Genomic DNA, 26,539 nt, shown 5'->3' with positions numbered 1-26,539 from the left:
AAAGGACTTGTACAAGAATTATCTGAGTGATAGATCATATGAAAACAAAAGGAATGTAAAGAAAGTGGAGAAAACATTGAAATATGAACTAAGGAGGTGTGAAGTGGAGGCCATGGATAATATTGCCGAGGATTTAGAAGATGCAGCTAGACGGCATAATAGTAAAATATTGTACTGGCACGTTAACAAATTGAGAGGTAGTAGTCAATCCGTACTTGTCCCAGTTAAAGATAGGAATGGGGTGGCAATTAGCGATAAGACAACAGCTAAAGCGAGATGGGCCGAACATTTTGAGAATTTGCTTAACCGAGATAGAGTTGCAGTAAAAAATATAGAGGAAAATGAATAAGTTTGTGATACCTTGGATGTGAAGGAAGATTTGTTTTGTGAGGAGGAATTAGAAACAGTACTAAACGGATTAAAGAATAATAAGGGTCCAGGTGCTGATAGGGTAGTAAATGAGTTTCTTAAATATGGTGGCTCTAAGGTTAGAAATAAGTTATTGGAGATTATGAATATGATTTTTGAAAAAGGGGAAGTACCTAACGATTTTAGGAAAACCTTAATTAAGCCACTTTATAAGAAAGGTGATAAAAGTGAGTGTGGTAATTATCGAGGCATTAGTCTGGTCTCTGTAGGTAGCAAATTGCTTAGTAATATGATACTTTTTAGACTGAGAGATGCCGTAGACAAAGTTTTAAGAGAAGAGCAGTGCGGTTTTAGAAAAGGTAGAGGATGTGTTGACCAAATTTTCACTCTTAGGTTAATAATTGAGAAGTGCCTAAGTTTTCAAACACCTTTGGTTCTCAGTTTTATAGATTATGAGCAAGCGTTCGATTCTGTTGATAGAGGAGCTTTAGTAAAGGTTTTATCCTTGTATGGTATACCAGACAAATACATTAAAGTGATTAGTGCTTTGTACGAGAATAACACTGCTGCGGTTAAGGTAGGAAATGAGGTTAGCAGCTGGTTTTGTATTAAATCAGGAGTTAAGCAGGATTGTGTTCTATCCCCCTTTATATGGATTATTTTGATGGACTTTGTTTTAAGGAGCACAGGAAAGGCAATGGGAGACCACGGAATCAAATGGGGAGGAAAAAGTCTCCTGGACTTGGATTATGCTGATGATTTAAGCATCCTAGATGAAAGTGTGAGCAAAATGAATGAAGTTTTAGAGGTTTTGCGAGTTCAGGGTGCTAGTATTGGTTTGAAAATTAATGTTAGGAAGACCAAGTCACTAAGGCTAGGAATAAGTGAAGATGAAAAGGTGACGTTGGGTAATGAAAAGATTGATCAGGTGGGCAGTTTCACTTACATTGGTAGTATTATTAGTAAAGATGGTGGGAGAAGTGAAGATGTTAAAAATAGAATAGCGAAGTCTCAGGGTGTTTTTCAACAGTTAAAAAAAAGTATGGAAGAATATTAAGATAAGTCTGAAAAAAAAGATTAGAATATTAAAAGGTACAGTGAGGACAGAAGTCAAATATGGCTCTGAAGCATGAACACTCCGAAAGGCGCATGAAGATTTTATAGATGTTTTCTAGAGACTTTGTTTAAAGATTGTTTTGGGTACCCAGCTGACTGACCGTATGTCAAACAACAAGCTAAACAAAAAATGTGGTTCAATACCGCTTTCTAGGTCTATAATGAAAGAAAGGTTGAGGTGGTTAGGGCATGTTGTTCGGATGAAGGATGACAGATTGCCGAAGATTGTTCTTTTCGGCCAACCATCTAGGGCTAAACGGAAAGCAGGTCGTCCCCGTCTGGGTTGGGAGGACGTCATAAAGAAAGATTTAAAGGAAATGGGAACTTCGTGGGCGGGTGTAAAAAGGGAGGCTTTGAATAGATTGGGGTGGAGGAGGAGCGTGCGTAGCTGTGTTGGCCTCAGGCGGCTTGGTGCTGCGATGAGTTGTTAGTAGTAGTAGTAGTTATAGGAAACAGTAATGAGTACAATAAATGGGGTTGATGTGTAATTGCAAGTCTTTTATTTACCAACTTGCCTTTTAAAACTTATGAGCAGAAAATTTTATTCTTTAAAGAAAATTAATAAAAAAAACTTTTGCTCAATTTTTTTTATTAACGAACACTGTTTTTATTTGTCAAAACATCAACAACACACCAAAAAATAAATCTCAAGTTAAATTATGGCTTACACATAAGAATACTGCTACTTGTCCATCCCCGTCTCTCTCAAAACCTCTAAACGGCTTGAGTGTCAGGAGCATTTCATTGAAAACGATATGTATCTTAAGCGGTGCGGTCCAAAATCAGAGGCAACACTGTAGCGTTGCCTATAGTAAAGGCCATACGGCTTCAATGTATTATTAATCGTTTTTTTTTTCCAGAGGCACTTTATATGGAAGGGGTCGTCGTAGAAGCTTCAAAAGGGGCTCATTCGATTGGAAATTGAGAGTTCTAGTGCCCTTTTTAATAGTCGAAAGTGATCGGAGCAACTAGCCCCCCCACACCCATCATTCCCCCAAAGACATCCAATCAAAATTTTGAGATAGCCATTTTGTTCAGCGTAGTTTATTTCCAGATATAAAATATATTTTTGAGGAGGATACTCCCCAACAACCATCAGGGCAAGGGTTTTAAGTTATGCCCTGGGGGCATATAAGGTTTTTATAGAAGGCGTTGTCGTAGAAACTTCAAAATATGCTCATTCGATTGGAATATAAAGGGCTAGTGCTCTTTTTAATAATCGAAAGTGATAGGAGTGTAACTAGCCCCCTCCCCCCACCCCGCCCATCATTTCCTCAAACAATCTAATCAAAATTTTCAGATAGCCATTTTCTTCAGCGTAGTTGATTTCCAGATAGAAAATATATTTTTCAGGAGGATACTCCACCACAACCCTCAGGGCAAGAGTTTTAAGTTATGCCCTGGGGGTATATAAGGTTTTTTATAGAAGGCGTTGTCGTAAAAACTTCAAAAAAGGCTCATTCAATTGGAAATTCAAAGGGCTAGTTCCATTTTTAATAGTCGAAAGTGATTGGAGGGCAACTAGCCCCCCCCACACCCATCACTTACCACAACACATCTAATCAAAATTTTGAGATAACCCTTTTGTTAAGCGTAGTTTATTTCCAGATAGAAAATATGTTTTTGAGGAGGACAATCCCCCACAACTTTCAGGGCAAGGGTTTTAAGTTATGCCCTGGGGGCATATAAGGTTTTTATAGAAGGCGGTGTCGTAAAAACTTCAAAAAAGGCTCATTCGATTGAAAATTCCGAGGGCTAGTGCCCTTTGTAATAGTCGAAAGTGATTTGAGGGCAACTAACCCCCCTCTCACGCCCGCCTTTTCCCCAAACACATCCAATCAAAATTTTGAGATAGCCATTTTATTAAACGTAGTTTTAAGTTCTAGGAATTAGGTCTTTGAGGATTACAACTCCCCCAAAGCCCTCAGGGCAAGGGTTGTAATTTAAAGATTCTCCGAATCCTTCATATTATTCCTTGTGGAAGAGACGCCTGTATAAACTTTAGAGACGGCTCATTTGATTGAAAATTGAAAGTTCTTGTTCACTTTTTAAGAGTCAAAAAGACATTGAAGGGCAACTAGCCCCTCTCCCTCCTCCACGCCCTAAATGCATCAGATAAAATTTTTGAGATAGACATTTTGTTAAAATAGTTCAAAGTTCTGATAACAAAAAACTCCAGTGTCAACACAGCCCACCAGGGCCCGGGGGTAGGCGTTGTAAGTTATGCCCTGGGGCATAACTTATTAAGGGGGGTTTATAGCTTATGGGAAGGGGTTTTGTATGGGAAGAACACATAGGAAATCTATTATAATTGTCCAAATTTAAGGTTGAAATACATACTCTGTGATAGATGCAAAATTGCTTTGGAACACAAATTCCTATTAAGGTCAATTCCAAACAGTCGTGATCCCTTTGTGTCAGCAAGTGAAAAGGTGTAAACCCCCTTATTGGAGCTATTTTTTCAATCCATTCATTGTTGTCAATCGCTGTCCACAAGTTATGCAAGCTGTCTATTGTTCATATATAAGGTTTTTATCAAAGAGGTAATCGTATAGACTTTGAAAAAAGCCTCATTCGATTCCAATTGAAAGTTCTAGATCCGTTTTTTAAAGTAAAAAATAATCGGACAGTAAGCACCCCCCCCCCCCCATGCAATAAAAACTTGAAAATTTTTGCAATCAAAAAATAACAAAAATTAATTAAAAAAAAACTTTCATAAAAATAAGTTTTTAAAATAAAATTAATGGCCATTTTAAACTTAACCTCAGAAGATAAAAATACCCGTTAAAATTCAAACTCAAAACGACCAGAAATTACTATTAAAGAATAAATGAAACCCAAAACGAACTTTAATTATATAAACAATCATAGCAAAAAACATACAACAAGTAATAATATAAATGAATAAATAGATCTTAAAGCGAGTAATGCTTAGATTCAATATGAAAATCAAGCTTAAAACGAAAACAAATATTTTTCTATTAAAGTATAAATGAAACTTAAAACGGACATATATTAAATAAACAATCAATGTGAACTAACATACAATATACATTAATGTAAATGAATAAATAAATCTTAAAACGAGTGAAACTTAAATTGAATATGCAAATCATGTTTGAATCGAATAAAAATAACTACAAACAAGAGTTTGGGTATCGTCTCACTGCAGAAGCCTAAAATCTACTGCGTCATTGGCGCTTTACTGAAAACGAATTATATTATAAATGTTTTCTTTTGTACTTAATATTGAAAGCAAATATTAAAATTACAGTAAAATTTTGACTGATGAGCTTTGAGTAATTAATATCATTATGTATCAAATATTCAGTTTAACTTGTTAGTTCTTTTCAAGATTGGTCAATACAAATATAGTTTCACTACAAGAAAAATTAGGATACTGCCCCCTTCTTTAACTGTAAAAACCTAAAGCCTTCTGCGTCATTGGTGCTTTACTGAAAACGAATTACTCGTGTATTACAAATTTATTAATTTCCAGTTCTTACAGCATTGAAAAAGAAAATAAAAATTACAGAGAAAAAAAAATATTGATCTGATGGATATGTCAACAATTAATATCATTATTTATCTAATAATCAATTTGATTTTGTTTATATTTTCCAAGACTGTTCAGAGACTCATATAGTTTTGCCATTTTTTTTTTAACTCTGTCATTTTTTGTAACTAATCGTGTTAGTTTGTTATGAAAACATTCTATGGCTTCTAGGCATTTCTATTTGAGCGGAAAACTGCACCTCAAACTTTGTGGAACATCCATTTTCTTGATGAAACACCAAAATATAATAAAATGTCAAGTTTCGGCGTGTCCCACCACTCGCAAGCAAGTGCCATTGGTATTTTTGAATCCACATGGTCAATTTAGGGGGTGGAGGGTAGGTTAATTCTCGTAGCAGCCCCATTCCGTCGTGGTATGGTTCACATTTTCAACACCTGGCATCCGGACTATCATATAATCTACCAAGCATACAACTACCCCAAATCAGTATCAATAAATAATTGAAACCCAAAACGAACAAAAATTAAAATAAGTATTAGAGTCAAACTCAAAACGAGCATAAATTAATGTGAGTAGGGTTCAAAACCCCTATGCTTTCTAAAAGCCAGAATATAATTTGTACTTTACTGAAAAAAAAAATCAAATGAGTTTACTGAAAAAAAAATGTGAATTGTCAATTTAATACACATATGCTGATATTTATCCCCTAAAATCATAATTAATTTTTGATTTCTTAAAGTTACAAAAGTGAAAATATTTCAAAGAATTGTTTTCAGTAAAGCTCCAATGGCGCAGTAGTTTTTAGGTTTCGGCAGTGAGGCGATACCCAAACTCTTGTTTGTACTTATTTATATTCAATTAAAACTTGAATTTCATATTCAATTTAAGTTTCACTCGTATTAAGATTCATTTATTCATTTACATTAATATATATTGTATGTTTGTTCGCATTGATTGTTTATTTAATTTCTGTTCGTTTTAAGTTTCATTTAGACTTTAATAGCAAAATATTTGTTTCGTTTTAAGCTTGATTTTCATATTCAATCTAAGCATTACTCGCTTTAAGATCTATTCATTCATTTATATTATTTTTTATTGTATGTTTTTTGCTATGATTGTTTATTTAATTTCTGTTCGTTTTGAGTTTGAATTTTAAAAGGTATTTGTATCTGCTAAGCTTAATTTTAAAATGGCATTTACTTTTTTTTGAATAACTTATTTTTCGGAAAGTTTTTTTTAATTAATTGCACAAAATATCTAATAAAAGTAGGCTGATTCGTTTTATGTTTGACTTATTTATGCATTGTAGTTTCTGTTCGTTTTATGCTTGAATTGTCATATGAAACTATTTCTGCTCGTCTTGTGTTTAGTTTAGCTCTTTTCTTTTCTTTGAGGAACTTATCTTTTTTATACAATTTTTTTTAAATTAATATCTGTTCGCTTTTAATTGACATTGTTTGTTTTGATAGCTAATGCGAGGAAATGTTTTTATTTTTTCGGTTTAGTGCTTCAGAATTGAGATTATGGCTTACTATTCATATTTTGGAAAAAAAATTACAAATTTGTATAATAGTTTTAAAAAAGAATTTTAAAAGGATTGGGAGGGAAAAACATACTCTAAATATATTGAATATCTATTTTTGACCTACTATAGGGCTGAAGCCATCTTGACCCCCATCCTCTTATAACCTAGAATATAGACAAACATTAATTGACCAATTCTTATAATTTTGATAAATAGACCAATAATTTTAATGTGTTATATTTCATTTCAAGTGCTAGTTTGTTTAAATAAATGCATTTTGATCACACTTAGTAGAAAAGGTTCTTTTTGTTACAAAAAAGAAACAAAACAGCAGGAATCAATACAAGATTTATTTCCCGATTGAGGTTCCCTAGGTTCGGAAATTTTATTTGAGATATCTTCATGACATCAAATTTTAAAGCATATCAAAATAAAAACAGCATATATGGCACTAAGAATCAACAGAACCACTTCTTTTCAAAAATATATTGTCCTTGATAAGCTCCTCGTGGTCCCCCAAGCCAAAATTTGAAATCTATTTATCCCCCCCCCTTCAACTGGGTTCCATAAGCCGTTAATTTCCCTTCGCGAGATACTGCGGAGATTGTATTTTGAAAACTATACTATAGTGTCTATTGATTTAGCTCTATCCTTTCCCCAAGCCACAATTCGGCGTCCACTTGCTCCCTCCCCCTAACATTTCTTAGAAGTTTCATCTAATATCTAAAACCCCTCCTGAGATATTTTATATGCACTATATTGACAACATGGCAGCACATAATGCCTTTGATCTATCTAGCTACTTAAATGTGAATACATTCTAAGTCTCATACCAGCTTAAAGTACAACGTTATTAATGTATTTGAGACGAAATTGATTAGACCTTTCCCGGATACCCAGGACTAAATTTGAACTGTCCTTATCCAACGCTCTCATTTTCTCAAAAAAAAAAAAAAAGTCCCCGGAGAGGAACCGACTACCCTTCAAAAACCGAAAAGTTTCAACTTCATCCCCCAGGTCTTTCCCCAAGATATTGCAGATATGCTATTCAAAAGACCAGAATACAGATAGTCGCTTCTGATTTACCTCCAACCCAATTTGAAAGTAAAAATTATAAATCAACTTGACCCTCGAATCTTTGCTCATAGTTTAAACTAGATGCCTTCAATCACTCTCAAGATATTGTAAATAATTTAACAAATAGGTATATAAAACAACTTTTGAATTACTCAGGTGCTAGTGTCGTTTCCAGAGAACAAATTTTGGAAAAATCTGCTAATCTCGTCCAAGGGAATAATCTGTATGAGATAACTCGACATACAGCTAATCAAAAACAAAGAGTTTTTATCCTATTTTGAGACGCATCCCCTCCCATCAAATTTTATACTAATTTTGGCCCATAGAATGGTGTTCGTTCGAAGTTTCAAGCTAATTGGACACGAAGAACCAGACCCCTCCCCCTCCATTGTAAGATTTATGTCTGAACAGTGGAAAAACTGCATAATTTACGACCCTTGTTCCAGGGGTTGTGGCAGCAGTCATGTAATCCCGGGAGACAAATTTAATAAACATTTCAATTATTCTGAACAAAATGGCTGTCCAAAATTTTGATCGTATGTCTTCAGGGCTGTGAAGGCCGGGTAAGGAAAAAAGGGACCGGAGGGGGACTGGTTGCTCTCCAAAAACTGAAAAGTTTCAATACCCCATAGCCATTCTTGAGACACTATAGTATAGATACGTTCTTTGACAACTTGGATGCAGCTACAGTCTTTCCATTTGGTTCGATATTCTCTGAAATTTGCAACTTAATACCCTTAGTCTTTCCTCAGACTACGTCCCTTTGACAACCTGGACGCTAATAGTGTCTTTTGATTTAATCAAAAGTTTCTTCAAAATACCCTGAAAGTTTCCACTTAATACACTTAGCCATTCCTGAGACATAACAGATACGCCCTTTGACAACATGAATACAAATAATGGATTGTACTTTAATTCAATATTACCTTCAATCTGGCCTAAATGTTTCAATTTAATACCCCTAGCCTTCCGAGATGTTGCAGATACGCCTTTTTGAAAACCCAGATACACGCAGCATCTTATTTGGCAAACGCCTTTTGTCTGATTAATTTTAACATCTCCGCCAAAATCCCTGGAAGTTTTAACTTAATACCCTTTGCCTTTTTGAACCCCCTGGATCAAACATGCCCCCTTTTCTCAATAATAAAACCTATATGTAAAGAGCAGGCAACTTTCAAATTTCGTAGCCCTTGCCAAAGGGGATCAAGCTTTCCCCGGAGACACATTATTGGACTTTTGGGTGTTTTTTTTTTTTTTTTACAGAATGGCTATCTCAGAATTTTGATGCGATGTCTCTGAGATTGAGGAGAAGAGGGCAGACCCCGTCAAATATAAAATAATTTCTATTTAGTTAATCACTAGTATAGCTTTACCATAATGACCGGGGGTTGAGGCAGAAGAACCCCACTCACTTGATAAAAAGTTACGTCTATTTTAAGATTCAGTGGCGCTATTTACTGTCATTAATAACTTTTTTTTTATGTAATTGATACTATAAAAATATTTTTTTTTTATTTAACTAATTGATAAAAACTTTTTTTTTATTTAATCACATAAGGGGTTGACCAGACCCTCATTGAAGTAGATGCATGTTGTGGCATCAGTACAGGAAGTCTATCATACCATTTAAAAATTTTCTTCCAATATGTTAATTATTAAACTCTTTTACGTCATTTATCTTTTTTTTTCACTACATTGATTTATATAGCATGTAATTATTATTTTTTACTGTTGTATTCTGCCTGCCCCACTCACAACAAATCAATGAAAGAAAAATGAAACGAAATGAAGTTTTCAGCTAAAATCTTTCTGATATTACGCCATTTTATTACAGTGAACTGGTATTTATAAAATTTAAAGCTAACTGAAAATAATTTTACAGAGAATTTAATTAAAAGTAATCCAAAATTATATCCTTTCCTTGATCTCGAAACTTTCCTTTTTAAACAATGACATAATATGAACGGATGAATGAAATATTCCATTACCCAACAACACACAACCTGAAAACGATGGAATACAAAAAGAGAGGAAAACAAGAACAAAATAATTACTATACACAAAAATATATTGCATAAACCACAAACAATTCAAAAAAGAATACCCGTCCAGTGGTGGTTCGTCTCTTTACTACACAGGTTAGAGGCCATCAACGCTAAAAATAAGGTCGGTAATCAAATATTTTTTGAAATTGTGCAAATTCCCTACGTACGGCTTCCAGCAAATTTGAAAAACAGTTGAGAAAATTGAATTTGAAAAACTTGGCAAACCTGAAAAACAGTTTTCTAATCCTATTCTTATCCGTGGTTGTCAGAAGATCCCCAAATTGGTGCAAGGAACAGTACATGAGGCAAAGCTACGCCAGTATAGCAGAACATTGTTAGCCAAGAGCAGAACAATGTTTGTAATGTTTACCTGTGACAGAACAAGCGAGGCGTATACCCCGCATGATTTCTTCTCTGTGCGGACAATAATCAACTTGCAGGTTGAAGCGACAGAAAAACCAATCACAACGCCTAGGTAATTCAATTCCCTAATAGGTTTATAGTTGTACCACCAAGGTGCAGTGATGTATCACATGAGGTGAAAGATCCAATGGACAATTAAAAAGCAAAACTTGCAACTTAATAGCATTTAAGGACAAACCAATACGCTTATAATTATTATCTATAACAGCATAACTATTTTGAAGACTAGCAACAGACCAACTTGAGTTCAGCAGGTCATCCGATTAACACAAAATGGAAACATCACTACCCTTTACAATACAAGAAGTCAAGATTCCTGATAGAGGACTAAGTACCGCATCGTCATAAATGGTCAGAGAAGTGATAGCTCCTTCCATAATGACCTCCCCTCTGACCCATAATAGCTCCTCCCCTCTGACCCATAAATGGTCAGAGAAGTGATAGTTCCTCCCATAATGACCTTCCCTCTGAACCATAATAGCTCCTCCCCTCTGACCCATAAATGGTCAGAGAAGTGATAGCTCCTCCCACAATGACCTCCCCTCTGACCCATAACAGCTCCTCCCCTCTGACCCATAGAGAAGTGACAGAACTGATAGCTTAATTCCTAGACTAACAATAATTTGACGAGGACTCACTGAGTTACTATTCCTTAACGAGACTTTAAGATTTTTATATAAAAAAATGCCAACTACATGGGGGGGGCATAGAAGCTCCAAACAGAGATGATATACCATTCTTAAAAACTGCATATACTCTATTCCGGGGGATTTTCACTAAAACGAGCTTCAGACATTTTTTTCCAAATACGAGTATTATTATATATTGCTCGTAATATTGCTAAAGACTAAGGGTATACCTACCACGAACCACTCTAAATAGAAAAGAAACCGAAGCTTGAAATAAAATAGGCTAAGGTGATAACAAAAAGGTGTATATAAAACTATTAAGTCTTACCAAAGTATAAGTCACAGTCTCGGTAAAACAAGCTTCGGCAAGGGAGCGTCGCAACATGATCGTCAACTCGTTGAGAGGATTCTGGAATACGAGAAAATACGTACTTACACTCCCCAAAATTCCTTAAGACTGAAAGTGGATCAGAAAAAAAAAAGTTTCAAGAGACAAAAATAAACAAATAAATAACTCCTTTATTCTCCATAATACAATAAAACCACGCTTGTATCGGATTTTCAACTGCATGTTAAAACACTTATTTACAATACACTAAAAAAAAAACGTGGAAAGAAAATTAAGGTACAGATGAAAACCAGCCTCAATCAGTCGAATTACCAGGTGGCAGGCTTAGCTTTTGAGGACACCAACCGACGGGGTAAACAAAAGAAAGTCCCCAATGATTAAACGGTTATGCACAAAGAGCCCAAAGCCTTTTTTTCATCAAAAGTCTGCTCACGCTCGTAAAATAAAAGCGAAAGATGGCGTTGAAGAAATAACAGACCCATCATTTAATTTGCGCTTTTTTTTCATTTTCATTGGCAAAAGAGTTTTGAATTTCCTCGGAACAATTCGCAAGGGTTGAAGATGGAATCTTCACCATTCCTTTGGCCTGAGGTGTTTTGGCACGGGACAAAGATTCTAGTAGCCAGTTTAAAGGGATTCTATTTATAGACTCACAAACTAGGAGAAATTACACTAGGACAATATTGAATCCTATTAAATATTACATCGATTTTTACATATTAAATATTCTGGAACATTAATAGAAATACTGAATATTACATATAATAAAAAGACATGAAGATAACTGATAAGAGCGAAACTAAAATAGCGTCCAACAATTTTGGGAGGGGGTATAAAATAGGGACAAATGTATATAACATAGTCTTAAGTAAAAGAAAGATGACTTCCTTCAAGTTTCGAAATTAAGAGTTTTTTTCTTAGCTTTTCATTGAACTAAGGCCTTTATGTTTTTCACAGGATGCCCGGATGAGATTTTTATATATATATATATATATATATATATATATATATATATATATATATATATATATATATATATATATATATATATATATATATATATATATATATATATATATATATATATATTATATATATATACTATACATATATACTTACTATATATCTATATATGTTGTGATAGTAGTGCTATATATATATATATATATATATATATATATATATATATATATATATATATATATATATATATATATATATATATATATATATATATATATATATATATATATATATATATATATATATATATATATATATATATATATATGTATATATATAACGAAATCACCGTACAATCCCTGACCTGGTTGAAAGTGATATTCCCTCAAACATTTGTAAAAAATTCTTAAGTGGTAATTGTAGAGCTAGTCATTGCAATTTGTTACATTTATGTAAATTCTACCTATTAAGTAAATGTAGTATGCTTGAGTGCAATTTTAAGCATGTTAATATCTGTACCATTTTTTCCAGTGGTTGTTGTTTTGGTTGCACTAAAGCTCACGTTAAGGTTCCTCCTTTGTTAAAGTGTTACCCAAACTCATCCGATAGAATTTTTGAGATGACCATTTTGTTAAAAATAGTTCAAAGGTCAGATAACAAAAAATCCAGTGTCGACAAAACCACCAGGACCCAGGGGTAGGCCTTGTAAGTTATTAAATAAAAAAAACAAGTTTTTTAAATTGAAAGTAAGTAGCGACATTAAAACTTAAAACGAACAGAAATTATTCCGTATATGAAAGGGGCTGTCCCCTCCTCAACGCCTCGCTCTTTACGCTAAAGTTTTTTATTGTTTTAAAAAATAAAGTTGTGAGACAGAGTCAAACTTAAGCGTAAGGAGCGAGGCGTTGAGGACGGGACAGCCCCTTTCATATACAGAATAATTTCTGTTCGTTTTAAGTTTTAATGTCGCTCCTTACTTTCAGTTTAAAAAACTTGTTTTTTTTATTTAATTTCTGATCGTTTTTTAGTTAATGCAGCTTTTATTTTGGCTCACCGTCATTGAATAAGTAAACAAAATTTGCATAACAATTTTACTTTTCTTTTGCTAAATGGATGTCTTTACAAATTAACTTACGTAACTAACTTCTATATTCGTATATTTTTCTTCTGGCAAAAAATACAAAGTTGCAGATTTTTGCAGATATGAGCTTGAAACCTATGTAATAGGGTTTTCTGATACGCTGAATCTGACGGTGTGATTTTCATTAAAATTCTTTCACTTGTAGGGGATGTTTCCCCCTCTTTAAAAAATCGGGTAAATTTTTTTCAGGCTCGTAGCCATTGATGAGTAATACTAAACTTAATAAAATTTATATATTTAGAATCAGCATTATAAACACATTCTTTTGATACATTTATTGACATCAAAATTCCGTTTTTAAAAGTTTCGATTGATCTTGAGCCGTATCGCTTGTTTTTTCATTGTTTTTTTTATTACGTATATGTTATTACGTATATGAGGGGGTTCTCCCCTTAGTCAATACCACGCTCTTTACGTTAAAAGTTAAAAAAAGTTTTGATTCACAAACCCCTGAATCAAAAAGGCCGTTTAATTAGAATAGATAGCTCTTTTGAAAGCACTAAAAAACACTGTAGCGTAAAGAGCGAGGTATTCACTTGGGGGAGAACCTCACATATGTCATAATTTCGGTTCGTTTTAAGTTCTTATGTTGATTCTTAATTTCAGTTGATAATACTTGTTTGTATGTTTTTTTTATTTAATTTCTGATCGTTTTTGAAATAATGCTTGGAAATCTGGTGCCCCCTCCCTAGACATGTCCCTTATCCCAAAGACACATCCTCCGCGGAAAGATTCTCCAGAGTAACCCCCTCCTCTAGCCCCCCCTCCAGAAAAAAATCCTTCTTGGAAATGCCTGCATACTTCCCAATAACCAATAAATAATGCTGGCAAGTCCGGCACCCCCTTCATGGCAATTTCCCTTCCCCCTTGAAAACTTCCTTCATGGACAGATCCTCCAACATAACCCCCGACCCGCCCATCCCGCCCACAACCAGAAAAAATCCTCTTGAAAACTTCTGTATACTTCCCAATAACCAATACAATATGCTAACATTGGGTAAAGTTCATAAATCTTAGCCCTCCCCCTGGGGACGTGGGGGGATTATGTCATCCTAAAAGACATATTTATTATATTTTTGACTATGTTGAACAAAATGGCTATCTCAAAATTTTGATCGGGTGCCTTTGGGAAAAAAATAAGCGTGGGAGGGGGCCTAGTTGCCCTCCATTATTTTTGGTCACTTAAAAAGGGCACTAGAACTTTTAATTTCCGTTCCAATGAGCCATCCCACAATATTCTAGCACTACTGGGTCGATACGATCGCCCCTGGGAAAAAAAAACAAAAAACAAAAAAAAAACAAAAACAAAACACAAAAGAAAAACCACACATCTGTGATGTTTCTTCTGGCAAAAAAATGCAAAGTTCCACATTTTTGCAAATAGGTGCTTGAAACTTCTGCAGCAGGGTTATCTGTTACGCTGAATCTGATGGTCTGATTTTCATTAAGGCTCTATAACTTCTAGGGGGTATTTTCCCCTTTTTTTAAAATCAGTCAAATTTTCTCTGGCATGTAACTTTTTATGGGTAGCATAAAACTTGATAAAAGTTATAGATTTGAAATGAGCATTGAAATTTAATTCTTTTGATGTATCTATTGGTATCAAAAACCCGTTTTCTAGAGTTTCGGTTACCATTGAGCCGGGTCTCTCCTTACTTACAGTTCGTTACCACGAACTGTTTGATGCCCTGGGGGCAAATATGGTTCTTATAAATAGGATGCGTGTATAAACTTCAGTGAGGGCTCATTTTTTTGGAAATTAAAAGTTCTAGTTCACTTTTTCAGAGTCAAAAGAGATCGAAGGGCGATTACCCCCCCCCCGCCCCCCACGCCCTCTTTTCCCCATACCCATCCGATAAAAATTTTGAGATAGCCATTTTGTTAAAAATAGCTCAAACATGAGATAAAAAAACTTCGAGGTTGACACAAACCACCTGAGTCGGGGGGCAAGTGTTTTAAGTTATGCCCCGAGGCATATAATGTTCTTATGTAAGGAGAGGTCGTATAAACTTCGGAAGTGGCTCATTTGATTTGATATTGAAAGCTCTAGTTACCTTTTTATGAGTCAAAAGGTATCGAAGGACATCCCCCACCCAACATACACACAAACCTTTTTTCCAAATGCATCCGATCAAAATTTTTAGATTGCTAGTTTGTTTGAAGTAATTCAACGATCAGATAACAAAAATTTGAGGGTCAGCATAACCCCCCACCTTCAGCGCCCGGGGGAAGGGCTGTAACTCTTGCTGTGGGAGTATATAAGTTTTTATGGAAGAGGTGGCCGTATAAACGTTACAGGGGACTCAAATGAGAAACCCCCTAGAATTAAATCAGACCCCCTAACATCCTCCCATTTGAAGCACAAATGGAAGGATAGCTGTATATAGCTACGGATATGCTTGTGAATGGTCATCTCCTGTGTAAAGTTATTTTAGTTTTTTAAATTAATTTTTTTCTGTTATTAATTTTTTGACAATAGAAAACTAAAGGTCATAAAGGCAATAATGTTTTGATGTTTTATTGTTTTTTTTTTGTGCATTAAGATAGGTGAAAACAGGGCCAATACGGAAAGGATGTGCACAGCCAAACCCACCCTCTCCTTAGCATTACCCCCCCCCCTTTGTGCCTTTCCCCCCAAATTCATCCTATAAAAATTTTGAAATGGCCATTTTGTTCAAAATAGTCCAAAATTCAATTACTATAACTCAGGGGTTGAGAGATCCTCCATAGCCTCCGTGGCAAGGATTTTAACTAGTGCAAGTTGCTTTTTATTAGATTATAAGGTTTTTCTGGAGGGGCTAGTCATATCAACTTTGGAAAGGGCGTGGTTAATCGGATATTAAAGCCTCTAGCTTTTTTTTAAGAGTTAAAAGTGATCAATAGGCAACTAGCCCACGCCCTACTTTTTCAAAGGGCATCCTGTCAAAATTTTGAGATTGCCATTTTGTCAAAAACTTCAAAGGCCAAATAACTATGCTTCTGGGGTTGAACCCCCAGCCCCGGGGATATGGCTCTGAATTATGGGACTTGATTATTGCTACTTTGACACTTTGAATACTTTAATACTTGGATTTAGTGATTTACGTGGCTACTTCGATTTACAGTTCAAGGGCTGTACGTTATGCAAGTTGCTTATTGCTACTTCAATACCTTGTTTATTTTGATGCTATCTTTACTTTGTTATTTTTTTACTTTGATAGAAGTTTTGATACTTTGATGAATATTTGTCGTTGAAAAAAAAGTTTCATTTTGAAATAAGGTATTATTAAAAACTTGATACTTTTTGCAATCAAAAACGAACCAAAATTAATTTTAAAAAAACTTTCCGAAAAAGAAGTTTTTAAAAGAAAAATAAAGGCCATTTTAAACTTAAGACCAGCAGATACAAATACCTGTTAAAATTCAAACTCAAAATGACCAGAAATTACTATTAAAGAATAAATGAAACCCAAAAACAAACAAAAATTAAATGAACAATCATAGCAAAAACAAACCTACAAGTAATAATATAAATGAACAAATAAATCTTAAAGCGAGTAATGCTTAAATTGAATATGCAAATCACATATTCAATTTGTTTCACTCGTTTTAAGATTTATTTAATCATTTACATTAATATCTATTGTATGTTTGTTTGCATTGATTGTTTATTTAATTTCTGTTCGTTTCAAGTTTCAGTTATGCTTCAATAGAAAAATATTTTTCTTTGTTTTAAGCTTGATTTGCATATTCAACCTAAGCATTATTCGCTTTAAGATCTATTTATTCATTTATATTATTACTTGTTGTTTTTTTTTGCTATGATTGTTTATTTAAATACTGTTCGTTTTGGGTTTCATTTATTCTTTAACAGTAATTTCTGGTTATTTTGAGTTTGAATTTTAACAGATATTTGTATCTGCTGATTTTAAGTTTAAAACGGCCTTTACTTTTCTTTGAAATAACTTCTTTTCGGAAAGTTTTTTTTTTAATTAATTTTCAAAAAGCCATAGCCCTAGATTATAATCAATTAAGCTGATAAATAAAAGTACCTAATTATTTAAAGTAATCAAAGTGATACTATATGTCTAGGCGAGGAGCTGTAGCCCTTTTTTCTTACTGATCACACTGGTTAAATCAATTACAAAAAGGCATAGACATTTATGAAGCACCCAAAGAGATACAAGATCTACAGGCGAGGAGCTGTAGAACTCTGTTTTCTAACTGGTTAATTTAAAAATCAATTGGAAATAGTTGATGAATTGACTGTGAGTCAATCTCTCAGGAAATTGACTATGACCATTTAGTTTTTGCAGGCCTGATATCACAAGGGAATCAAATCAGAAAAAAACAAGATCACAAACTTGTTGAGCAATAGTGACAATTTTAGGTAGGACTGATTCTAGGTAAGGAATTCTGCAGGACTGATGTGACAAGGAAATCAAATTAGAAGAAAAAAAAGATCACAAACCTGCTGAGCAATAGTGACAATTTTAGGTGAAGTCTTTTCAATATTGTCATAACCGTGAACTATAGCCGCATCCTCATATATATCTACTGGATGGATAATGTCATGTCTTGTTGGGGGGATTATAACATTAATATCAAGTGTCCCTTCAATCTTTTCCGACTGCAAGCCCATGGCGCTTAAATACGATGCTATGGTCTCAACGGATTCACTGAAACAAAAAACCATTTAAGGCAACGAACAGAGCAAGAAGTGTAAACAAAAGACAAGAATATACCCAAAGTAGTCAAACTGATTGCCTTACCAAATTGGTAAAACAAAATTGATTATGCATAATTGATTGAGCATCAGAACAGACGGCAATTAAGTGTTCTTCTGACTTAATTAACTTCCATAATTAGCAGTAATGCCTCACAACCACTAATGTAATTCACGATATCCGTTGGAAGTGACTTGTAGTTGTTTTAGTTGTTCCCTAACTTTTTGGTTTACTCTTTTTTTTCGTATTCAATTTCATTATAAAGTATTTTCAGCAATAAATCTTCTCAGGCAAACACTCCTCCTTCAATCTATCATCTTTTAAGTTTCCGTTTTAGCCCCTTTAAACAAAATCGTCAGAGGTCTTTCATTTGAGTTGGCTATTTAGTAATTTTTTTATTCCGTGTTGAAGTTTCTACGACAACACTTTCTATAAAAAAAACCTTATATGCCCCCAGGGAGTTAATTACAACCTTTGCCCTAAGGGCTGTGGGGGCACTGTCATCCTCAAAATCATAATTCGCGTACTTTTTAACTACGTTGAACAAAATGGCTGTCTCATAATTTTTATTGGATGTGTTTGGTGAAATGGTGGGTGTGAGAGGGGTGTGAGTTATCCTCTAATCACTTTCAACAATTAAAAAGGGCACAAGCGCTTGTGGTCTTCAATCGAAAGAGCCTTTTTCGACGTTTTTACAACATTGCTATCTAAAAAACTCTACTTTACTCACAAGGCACAGCTTAAAACTCTTGCCCCGAGGGCTCTGAGGGGGTTATCATCCTCAAAGACCTAGTTTCTAAAACCTTTAACTTACGTTTGAACAAAATGGCTATCTAAAAATTTTGATTGGATGTGTTTTGGGAAAAGGTAGGGGTGAGAGGGAGACTAGTTGCCCTCAAATCACTTTTGACTATTAAAAAGGGCCTTAGTCCTTTGAATTTCCAATCGAATGAGCTTTTTTTGAAGTTTCTACGAAGTTTCTTCTTTTTTTTAAGTTATGCCCCCAGGGCATAACTTAAAATCCATGCCCTGAGGGTTGTGGGGGAGTGTCCTCCTCAAAAACATAATTGTTATCCGGTATTCAACAACACTATACATAATTGCTTTTCAAAAATTTTGATTGAATGTCTTTTTGGAAACTGTGGAAGAGGCGCTAATCTCCTTCCGATCAATTTTGACTATCATAAAGAGTACTACCCACTCCAATTTCCAATCGAATAAGCCCTTTTAGAATTTTCTACGACAACTACTTCGATACGAAGCACCCTGGTCTAAGACCAAGAAAAAAGAAACAAAAAAAACAATACATTGTGCCAACATCGTTCTTTACTTAGGCAGCGCTATTGCGCTGCCTATGACATAGTTAATATCTATAATACGTTGAAGCTATAGCGCCAGAACCAGGGTTTTCACCAGATGAAAAAGTCACTAGATTCTTGAAAAAAATCACTAAAATTGTAATTTAGCTACTTCAACAGACAGCATGCTTTTATATTTTGATATAGCCGGTTTTAGTTGCTTTTTAGGCTTGTATCAATGTGATTAATTTTTTTTAGCATGTTCCACACAGAGGCAGTAATGGGGAGGGGAGCATAATTTCGCAGCCTCCAGATTCCCAAAAATGCTCTTATTTTTGTATTTTATTTCATTCTGAGCAAAACTACCTCTGGATTATGCAAAAATCGTTTGTTTGTATCTTCATAAATATGATCGAAAAAATCGCTACACCACCCCCTATATCTTCCCGAATTAGTACCCTTGAATTATACCATCGATAAGTGAATCTTGGCTAGCGGTGGTCAAACCAAGATGTTTACTTTTTCTCTAATTTCTTCCCTTGTCCATTTTAAACCCCAACAAACTAAAAACCATTTTATTTCTATTCTAGTTGAGCTACTAAAATCCCTAGGGCACCAGCTAGGATTTGGAAAATATTTTGAAGTTTTTAAATGAAAAAAAAAACATAATTTCACCCCCCCCCCCTTTTTAGATCTTGAAAATGTATTTGGCCAACCCCTAACAAAATCTCTGAATTGACACCATTGTGCAAGCCTAAAAAAAAAAAAAATACAGGTGTCAATGGTGCTAATTCATATAAGTGTTGCTAATTTTTGTTATACTTAATAATGCTGAAGATAAATAAGAATTTTTGAAATCTAGAGATGGCAATTTACCACCACTCTCCCCCACCCTTCCACTAATTGGCGTTCCTGAAAGTTTTAGAGGGTGGATTTTCAAAATAACGATTTGCACGTCGCAAAATGACACAAGTAATAAAGAACTATTGAAAAGTTCCTGGGTGTATTAAATAAATAAAAAACAAAACAAAAAAAAATTCAACTAAAGAAAGAAGCAAAGTTATCTAGTTATTTAAAAAAACTTTATTCCGATTAAACGAATAGAATTGGGACAAAAAGTCGAACTTCAGCGTAAAGAGCGATGGATTGAGGAGGGGGCAGGCCCCCTCAGATATGGAATAGTTTCTGTTCGTTTTAAGTTTTAAAGGGATTCCTTACTTTCAGCCAAAAAAGACTATTTTTATATTTAATTTCGGATTGTTCTGAAATCATGTCACGAAATCCGCCTACCCCCTCCGTGGAAAATCCACCCTGCAACAATTCTTCACACGGAGAATTCCCCTATTGTAAATTACTCCCACATAAAATTCCGTCTCCCCGAGAAATCACCTCCGGACAATTCCCTCCTCGCTATAAATTCCACCAGACAATTGCCCTTGGAAAAAACTCCTTACCTTCATTTGAATAAATGATGTTTTTTGTTTAATTTTTGATCGTTATTTTATTTCTGATTTCTAATTTGTTATTTTAGTTGTACCCTAGCTTTTTGGTTAATTCCGATATCCAACACGACAAGAAGCTAGTTGCAGCAATAAACCTTCTGAGGCAAACACTCCTCCTTCAATCGATTATCTTTTAAGTTTCCGTTTTACCCCTTTAAACAAAGTCCTCAGAAGTCTCTCATCTAAGCTGGCTATTTAGCATTTTTTCCAACTAATTTCTATTTATACTTCTGCTTATCTAATCTAAGCAAGCCAAAATGACAAGAAACAAATGAGAAAATAACGATTATCCAATGTGATCCATAATTTACATAACAATAATCCAATGGATTATAATCCATGTCTCATTGTGTGTCATTTACACATTTTCCAGCATTAATCATAGAAAACACAAAGGGGGCATTTTTTTTTCTTTTAACTGATGGATGTTACTTCTTACTTTATTCTGCAACGGTGCCGTCACAATCTTAAGTAATCGGCGAGTAGACATTTATCCAATATTCAGTTCGGAAACAATTTCTAACTCTAGTCTTCGCACAGCTTCCAAGAAGTTTATTTTCAAGAAGTGAAGTTTTTTAAGATTAAAATATGTATGTTGGGGTTCTATCCCCTGTTTCTTTTCTTTTCAGATAAATGACCTGTTTTCGTTCCGTAATTACATTTACTTAGATTTGCCTATAGTATAATTTTCAATGACAATTTAAAGTCTCATTTCTAGGCTGTCGTTGTTTTGCAATAGGTAAGCTTCGAACTTAATTACATTTTGGACTTTCTGGTTTGAGTCATTGAAAGATAAAGCTAAGAAAAAGTGGAATGGGTTTTGAATGGGGATTCAGAGGATTGGCTGGGCCAAGCGAAGGTCCATCCCTATGAACAGTTGCTGTACAGAATATTATTTTTGAGTTAGTCTGCATTTAGACCCCGTTCGGGGAAGCATATTTTTCGGTTGTTATATGAGACCGTTTGGAAGAATAAAAGAAAGGTATTTTCTACAAACTGTGTATTAATTTTCCCGGAACCCAAGCAGGGTAGCAATAGAGTTACGAGATACCGTAATTATTATATTGACAGGGGGGTTCTTACCTCCAAGGAGAGAGTTAGATATTTTTAGTGGTAACCCAGAGTGGATACACTTGACTTTAGAAAGTGGCAATTTGACCACTCGATCACGTTATCATACCCTGGGACAGAGTATACTGTAAATAGGGTAGTACCAAACCCGATATTTGCAGAACTGGTGTGGTAGACGCGGGCATCTCATTATAATTTGGTGACGGGTTTTTCCCCTCCAATAGTGGTGACACCCGTACATTATCACGCCAATACTGGTGGCGTTGTAGCTTACCACTATAACACTGGTTGCATCGTGGCCTACCGTTCTAATATTGGTGGCTATCAAACCCCAAATTTGTGGCAGCAAGGAAGGTCCTATCAGTCAACCTGATAGTAAAAGAATTCCGCGTTTTCGAAAATACAAGCTGAGTTAGCCTACATAGTAGCCTATTGTGATTATATATAAAGAGAAAAAAAATACGGAATCAATTAATAAAATTATGAAGATCTGAATGGGCCGTGCCTAATCAGACAATAAAAAAAAAATTACGAATCAATATATCGCGCAACTACTTAGTGGCCAAAAATAACAGGCTAATTGACACACAGCAATTTTTCGCGAGAAACAAGAAGTTACATGGATAAAAGAATTTTCATTTAGACTGAAGAGGTATTTTGAAGTTAACGGAATTTTGAAATAATGTCGGACAGAGATGAGATTAACTCAAGACCGAGAAGGGCGAGTGAAGCCCATAGAAAAAGTAGGAAAATAGAAAGAAAGACCAATATGGAGACCTTTGAGAGAGAGCACCGAGAATATGAGGAAAAATTGCAGGCTGAGAAAGATGAAATTATAAAGAATAAAAAAGAGGACGAAAGGACTACACTAGCCTATAAAGAAAGAGGCAATACGTATAGAGAACGAACAGGTTCAGAAAATGAATTAAGAAGAAATAATCACAGACGGAATCAAAGTAGTCCGAGTAGAAGGAGCAGTGTTGAATCAAGATCCAGCAGGAGCTCGCGAAAGAGTACTCAAATAGATATGACACAACAAATATTAAATTTCATGGAGAAAGAGAGGAAAGCCAGAGAACGAAACGAGATAGAAAGAGAGAGAGAGATACAAAAAAATGGGAACAAAGAGACGAGGTAGCCGAAAGCAAGTACCTAGATTATATAAAAAAATTACCGGAGGATATAGATCAAATCGAAAAAGAAATTCAAGCCCAAAAAATACTTCATCAGGTTCGTATTGAAAAAATTGAAGCCCGTAAGGGAATGTCAATGAGTGAGAGATTATCAGACATTTATTAAATATTAAATGCTAAAACGGAAAATCTTGCTACTTCGTTGACTACGGGGACCGGCCCATAAAACAAATTGTGAGGCTAAGCCGCCCTGTCGGAAAAACGAAATACTTGATACTCGTGTTCAAAATGTTGATAATCCACAAAAATGAGATGCGGAAGTAAACAGGCCACACAATATTGAAAATAAGACGTGCAAAAATGATTTTTCGGGAAAATTTCCAGAAAATGGAAAAATTGAGAACACCTTTAACGAGTGCGAGACGCCAAAAAAAAATTGCCAAAATGAAACAAGGATTGTACTAGAGAAAAAGGAGACGAAATTTATTGTACGCGCTTTTCCTCGCAAAGTTCGCGCAAAGTACAATATGAAAAACCAACTGTCGGAATTCAGTTCCCATATGATAACGAAATATTTGTTTCTGCAGTAAAAGTAAAGCAAAGTAAAAGAGAGAAAAAAGATATTAAACGGAACTACAATAAAGAAAGTCAGTCAAAGATGGACACTGGTTTCCAATTCAGATCTCATGACGATTTATTTAATGCTACTACAAAGCAAAAGAAAATTAAGAGGGAGAAAAGAGATATTAAACGGAGCTACAATGAAGTAATGCAGTTAAAGATGGTGGACACTGGAGTCCAAATCAGATTTAACGATGATTTATTATTTTGCACGACTGACAGAATTGAGAAAAGTAGAGATGAAAAGAGGAATGCAAAAAAGAGACAAAATTTGGAGATTCAGCTTGAAGAGGCGAACAACAAAAATATATCGGATGGACTGTGACTTAATCACATGAACAATAGGAGTAAAAATAAAATTTTGGCTGAGCTGTGCTTTTATAAAATAAATAATAGGAGGGAAAAAGAAGCCAACGGCCCCCATTGAATAAAACCAAATAAGTACAAAATAGACAGAACCGACCTATAAAGGGCGGGAGGAAAGGTGGGAGATATTGAATGTCGAGTTGGATTTGAAAAACTTGAAAAGGAATCTGAGATTAGTATTATCAACTCAAAAGATATGTCGATCCTTTATGAGGGGGAGGAATCCTTTGGGGAAGATCCCCTACGTGAAGTCGCGGAAGATAGCCCTGCTCCTCAATGCACAACTGCCGGACAAGTTGTGATCCCTTTACCGAGGTTTGCCTCTCTGATCTGGAGTCCTTGGGGATACTCTCTCCCAGTCACTTCACATTTCACCCAAACCTTTGTCTAGTAACCCAATTCAGACTTTCTAATCTTCATGGGAACCGACAATTATTGCCGGCAAATTGTATTCAGTGGGAGATGTATCTAAGTTTCATCTTCAATTAGCATCAACGCATATTCTTCAATATATTCAATATATCAACGCAACGCATATCCCAGGAGAGGGAACCCGAAAAAAAGGCCATTCATGGTTCGCTCAAAGTTTTACTTCATTCCCAATACCCTTATCGTTTTCACAGGCCTTTGCATGTTCGGCCTTAGATTATTTCAAATTATGCCAAGGGGCAATTTACTTTTTTATTGAGATGTGGGGTTGTTTCCAAAGATGGAAATTAAGAGGCTAGGGCAGCCGACATTTCATGACGCCTGGCATCATCAAATGTGCCAGAAACTCATTCTCTGCTCCTCTCAACTGTAAATTCATGAGAACGAGAAAATTTGTGTTTTGAATGTGCTGGGCAAAATTATTTTGTACGAATCTTAGGGAATTCGACTTTAAAAACTTAATGAGGATGCTATACGATCTAGACCATGGTGGTCCTACAGTAAAGACGTGTTGATGACGACCGATCCAGAACCAAGTGGTGGAATTAGATAGAACAGACACTGGAAGAAGAGAGCAGGCAAATGGATTTTGTGAAGTTAAAGTTATGTGTTTATGTTTGTAAGGGTGGACCAAAGTAGCGCGTGGGCGGTCATTTATCTTACGGCGGGAGGTGCTGGGGTTCTACCCGTTTCTTTTCTTTTCAGATAAATAACCTGTTTTCGTTCCGTAATTACATTTGCTTAGATTTGCCTATAGTAAAATTTTCAATGGTAATTTAAAGTCTCGTTGCTAAGCTATACTTGTTTCGCAATAAGTAAGCTTTCAACTAAATTCCATTTTGGACTTTCTGGTTTGAGTCATTGAAAGATAAAGCTAAGAAAAAGTGGAATAGGTTTTGAATGGGGATTGAGAGGATTGGCTGGGCCAAGCGAAGGTCCACCCTATGAACAGTTGCTGTAAAGAATATTATTTTTGAGTTAGTCTGCATTTAGACCCCGTTGGGGGATGCATATTTTTTTGGTTGTTATATGTGCCCGTTTGGAAGAATACAAGTAAGGTATTTTCTACAAACTGCGTATTAATTTGCCCGGAACCCAGGCAGGGTAGGAACAGAGTTACGAGATACCGTCATTATTATATTGACAGGGGGGTTCTTACCTCCAAGGAGAGAGTTAGAGATTTTTAGTGGTAACCCAGGGTGGGTACACTTGGCTTTAGAAAGTGGCCATTTGACCACTCGATCACGTTATCATACCCTGGGGCAGAGTATACTGTAAATAGGGTAGTACCAAACCCGATATTTGCAGAACCGGTGTGGTAGACGCGGGCATCACAATATAATTTGGTGCCGGGGCTTTCCCCTCAAATACGTGTTGACACCCGTACCTTACCACCCCAACACTGGTGGCATTGTAGCTTACCACTATAACACTGGTGGCATCGTGGCCTACCGGTATAATATTGGTGGCTATCAACACCAACAATGTAAATAATGATAATACTTCCAATATATAATAATGCCTGTCTTATCATTCTTTTTAAAACAAGGTTGTTGCGCCATTTGGGTTAAGCTGAAGTCTTGAACCTTCGGCCAAATGTAAAGATAACAAAATAAAAAAAAAAAAATTTTTTTGGACGAATAAGAATTTTGTCATATTTATTTGCATAACAAAAATCGTCTTGAGCAAGACAAAAAAAGAGATATTATGAAACGATTCAAACAGAAGGAAAAAAAATGAACAAATGAATAGCAAATTATGAATTAAAAATTGGAGATCCGAAATTTGAAGAAGGAGGAGCCTAAATTTCTGAAAGTTTAATAAAGAGGTTCTTGATCACCTCGAGGCAGCAAAAGCTGCAATTGAAATAGAAGATGAAATAACAGTAGTCGACTGTGTTGAATCGGCTGTGAAGTATATAAAAATGAGACAAAAGCATATTCAGCTAGCTGACAGGTTGTCAGGAGGTTGGCGCACAGTGAACGAATAGATTCGAAATGAGCTTGCTAGTGACAATGAGGAGGAAAAGCGTATTGAAAGAGCTGACAGCAGGGCAGCTAAATCGATAGCAATTAATCGTTTTGGTGCAGGACACATTTCGAAAAAGAGAAAAATTGACTATACGGCAGAACCAAGACAGTCCGGAAATTTTTTAGGACAGTCGATGGCCCAGCAGCCGGTGATTCAGTCATTTCCAGTGGGCCAAAGTTCCAGGATCATGTTGGAGATGCGGAAGACATGGTCATCGGAAAAATTCAT

General features: G+C 35.2%; 1 protein-coding gene across 1 annotated transcript in view; it reads right to left on the bottom strand.

Annotated features, from left to right (window-relative positions):
- Window positions 1-26,539, bottom strand: part of beta-PheRS (phenylalanine--tRNA ligase beta subunit) — a 110,885-nt gene that overhangs the window by 25,766 nt on the left and 58,580 nt on the right. The window contains exons 9-10 of the mRNA XM_089089045.1: window positions 17,605-17,812; window positions 11,030-11,110 (exon numbers count right to left, since the gene is read on the bottom strand). Coding sequence (XP_088945171.1) covers window positions 11,030-11,110; window positions 17,605-17,812 — 289 coding nt within the window. The remainder of the gene's footprint in view (window positions 1-11,029; window positions 11,111-17,604; window positions 17,813-26,539) is intronic.

The sequence above is a fragment of the Artemia sp. Qi Xiang Cuo genome, chromosome 5 (genome assembly GCF_049724085.1).
Source record: "Artemia sp. Qi Xiang Cuo chromosome 5, ASM4972408v1, whole genome shotgun sequence".
NCBI lineage: Eukaryota > Metazoa > Arthropoda > Branchiopoda > Anostraca > Artemiidae > Artemia > Artemia sp. Qi Xiang Cuo.
This window is presented reverse-complemented; position numbering and strand designations above follow the sequence as displayed.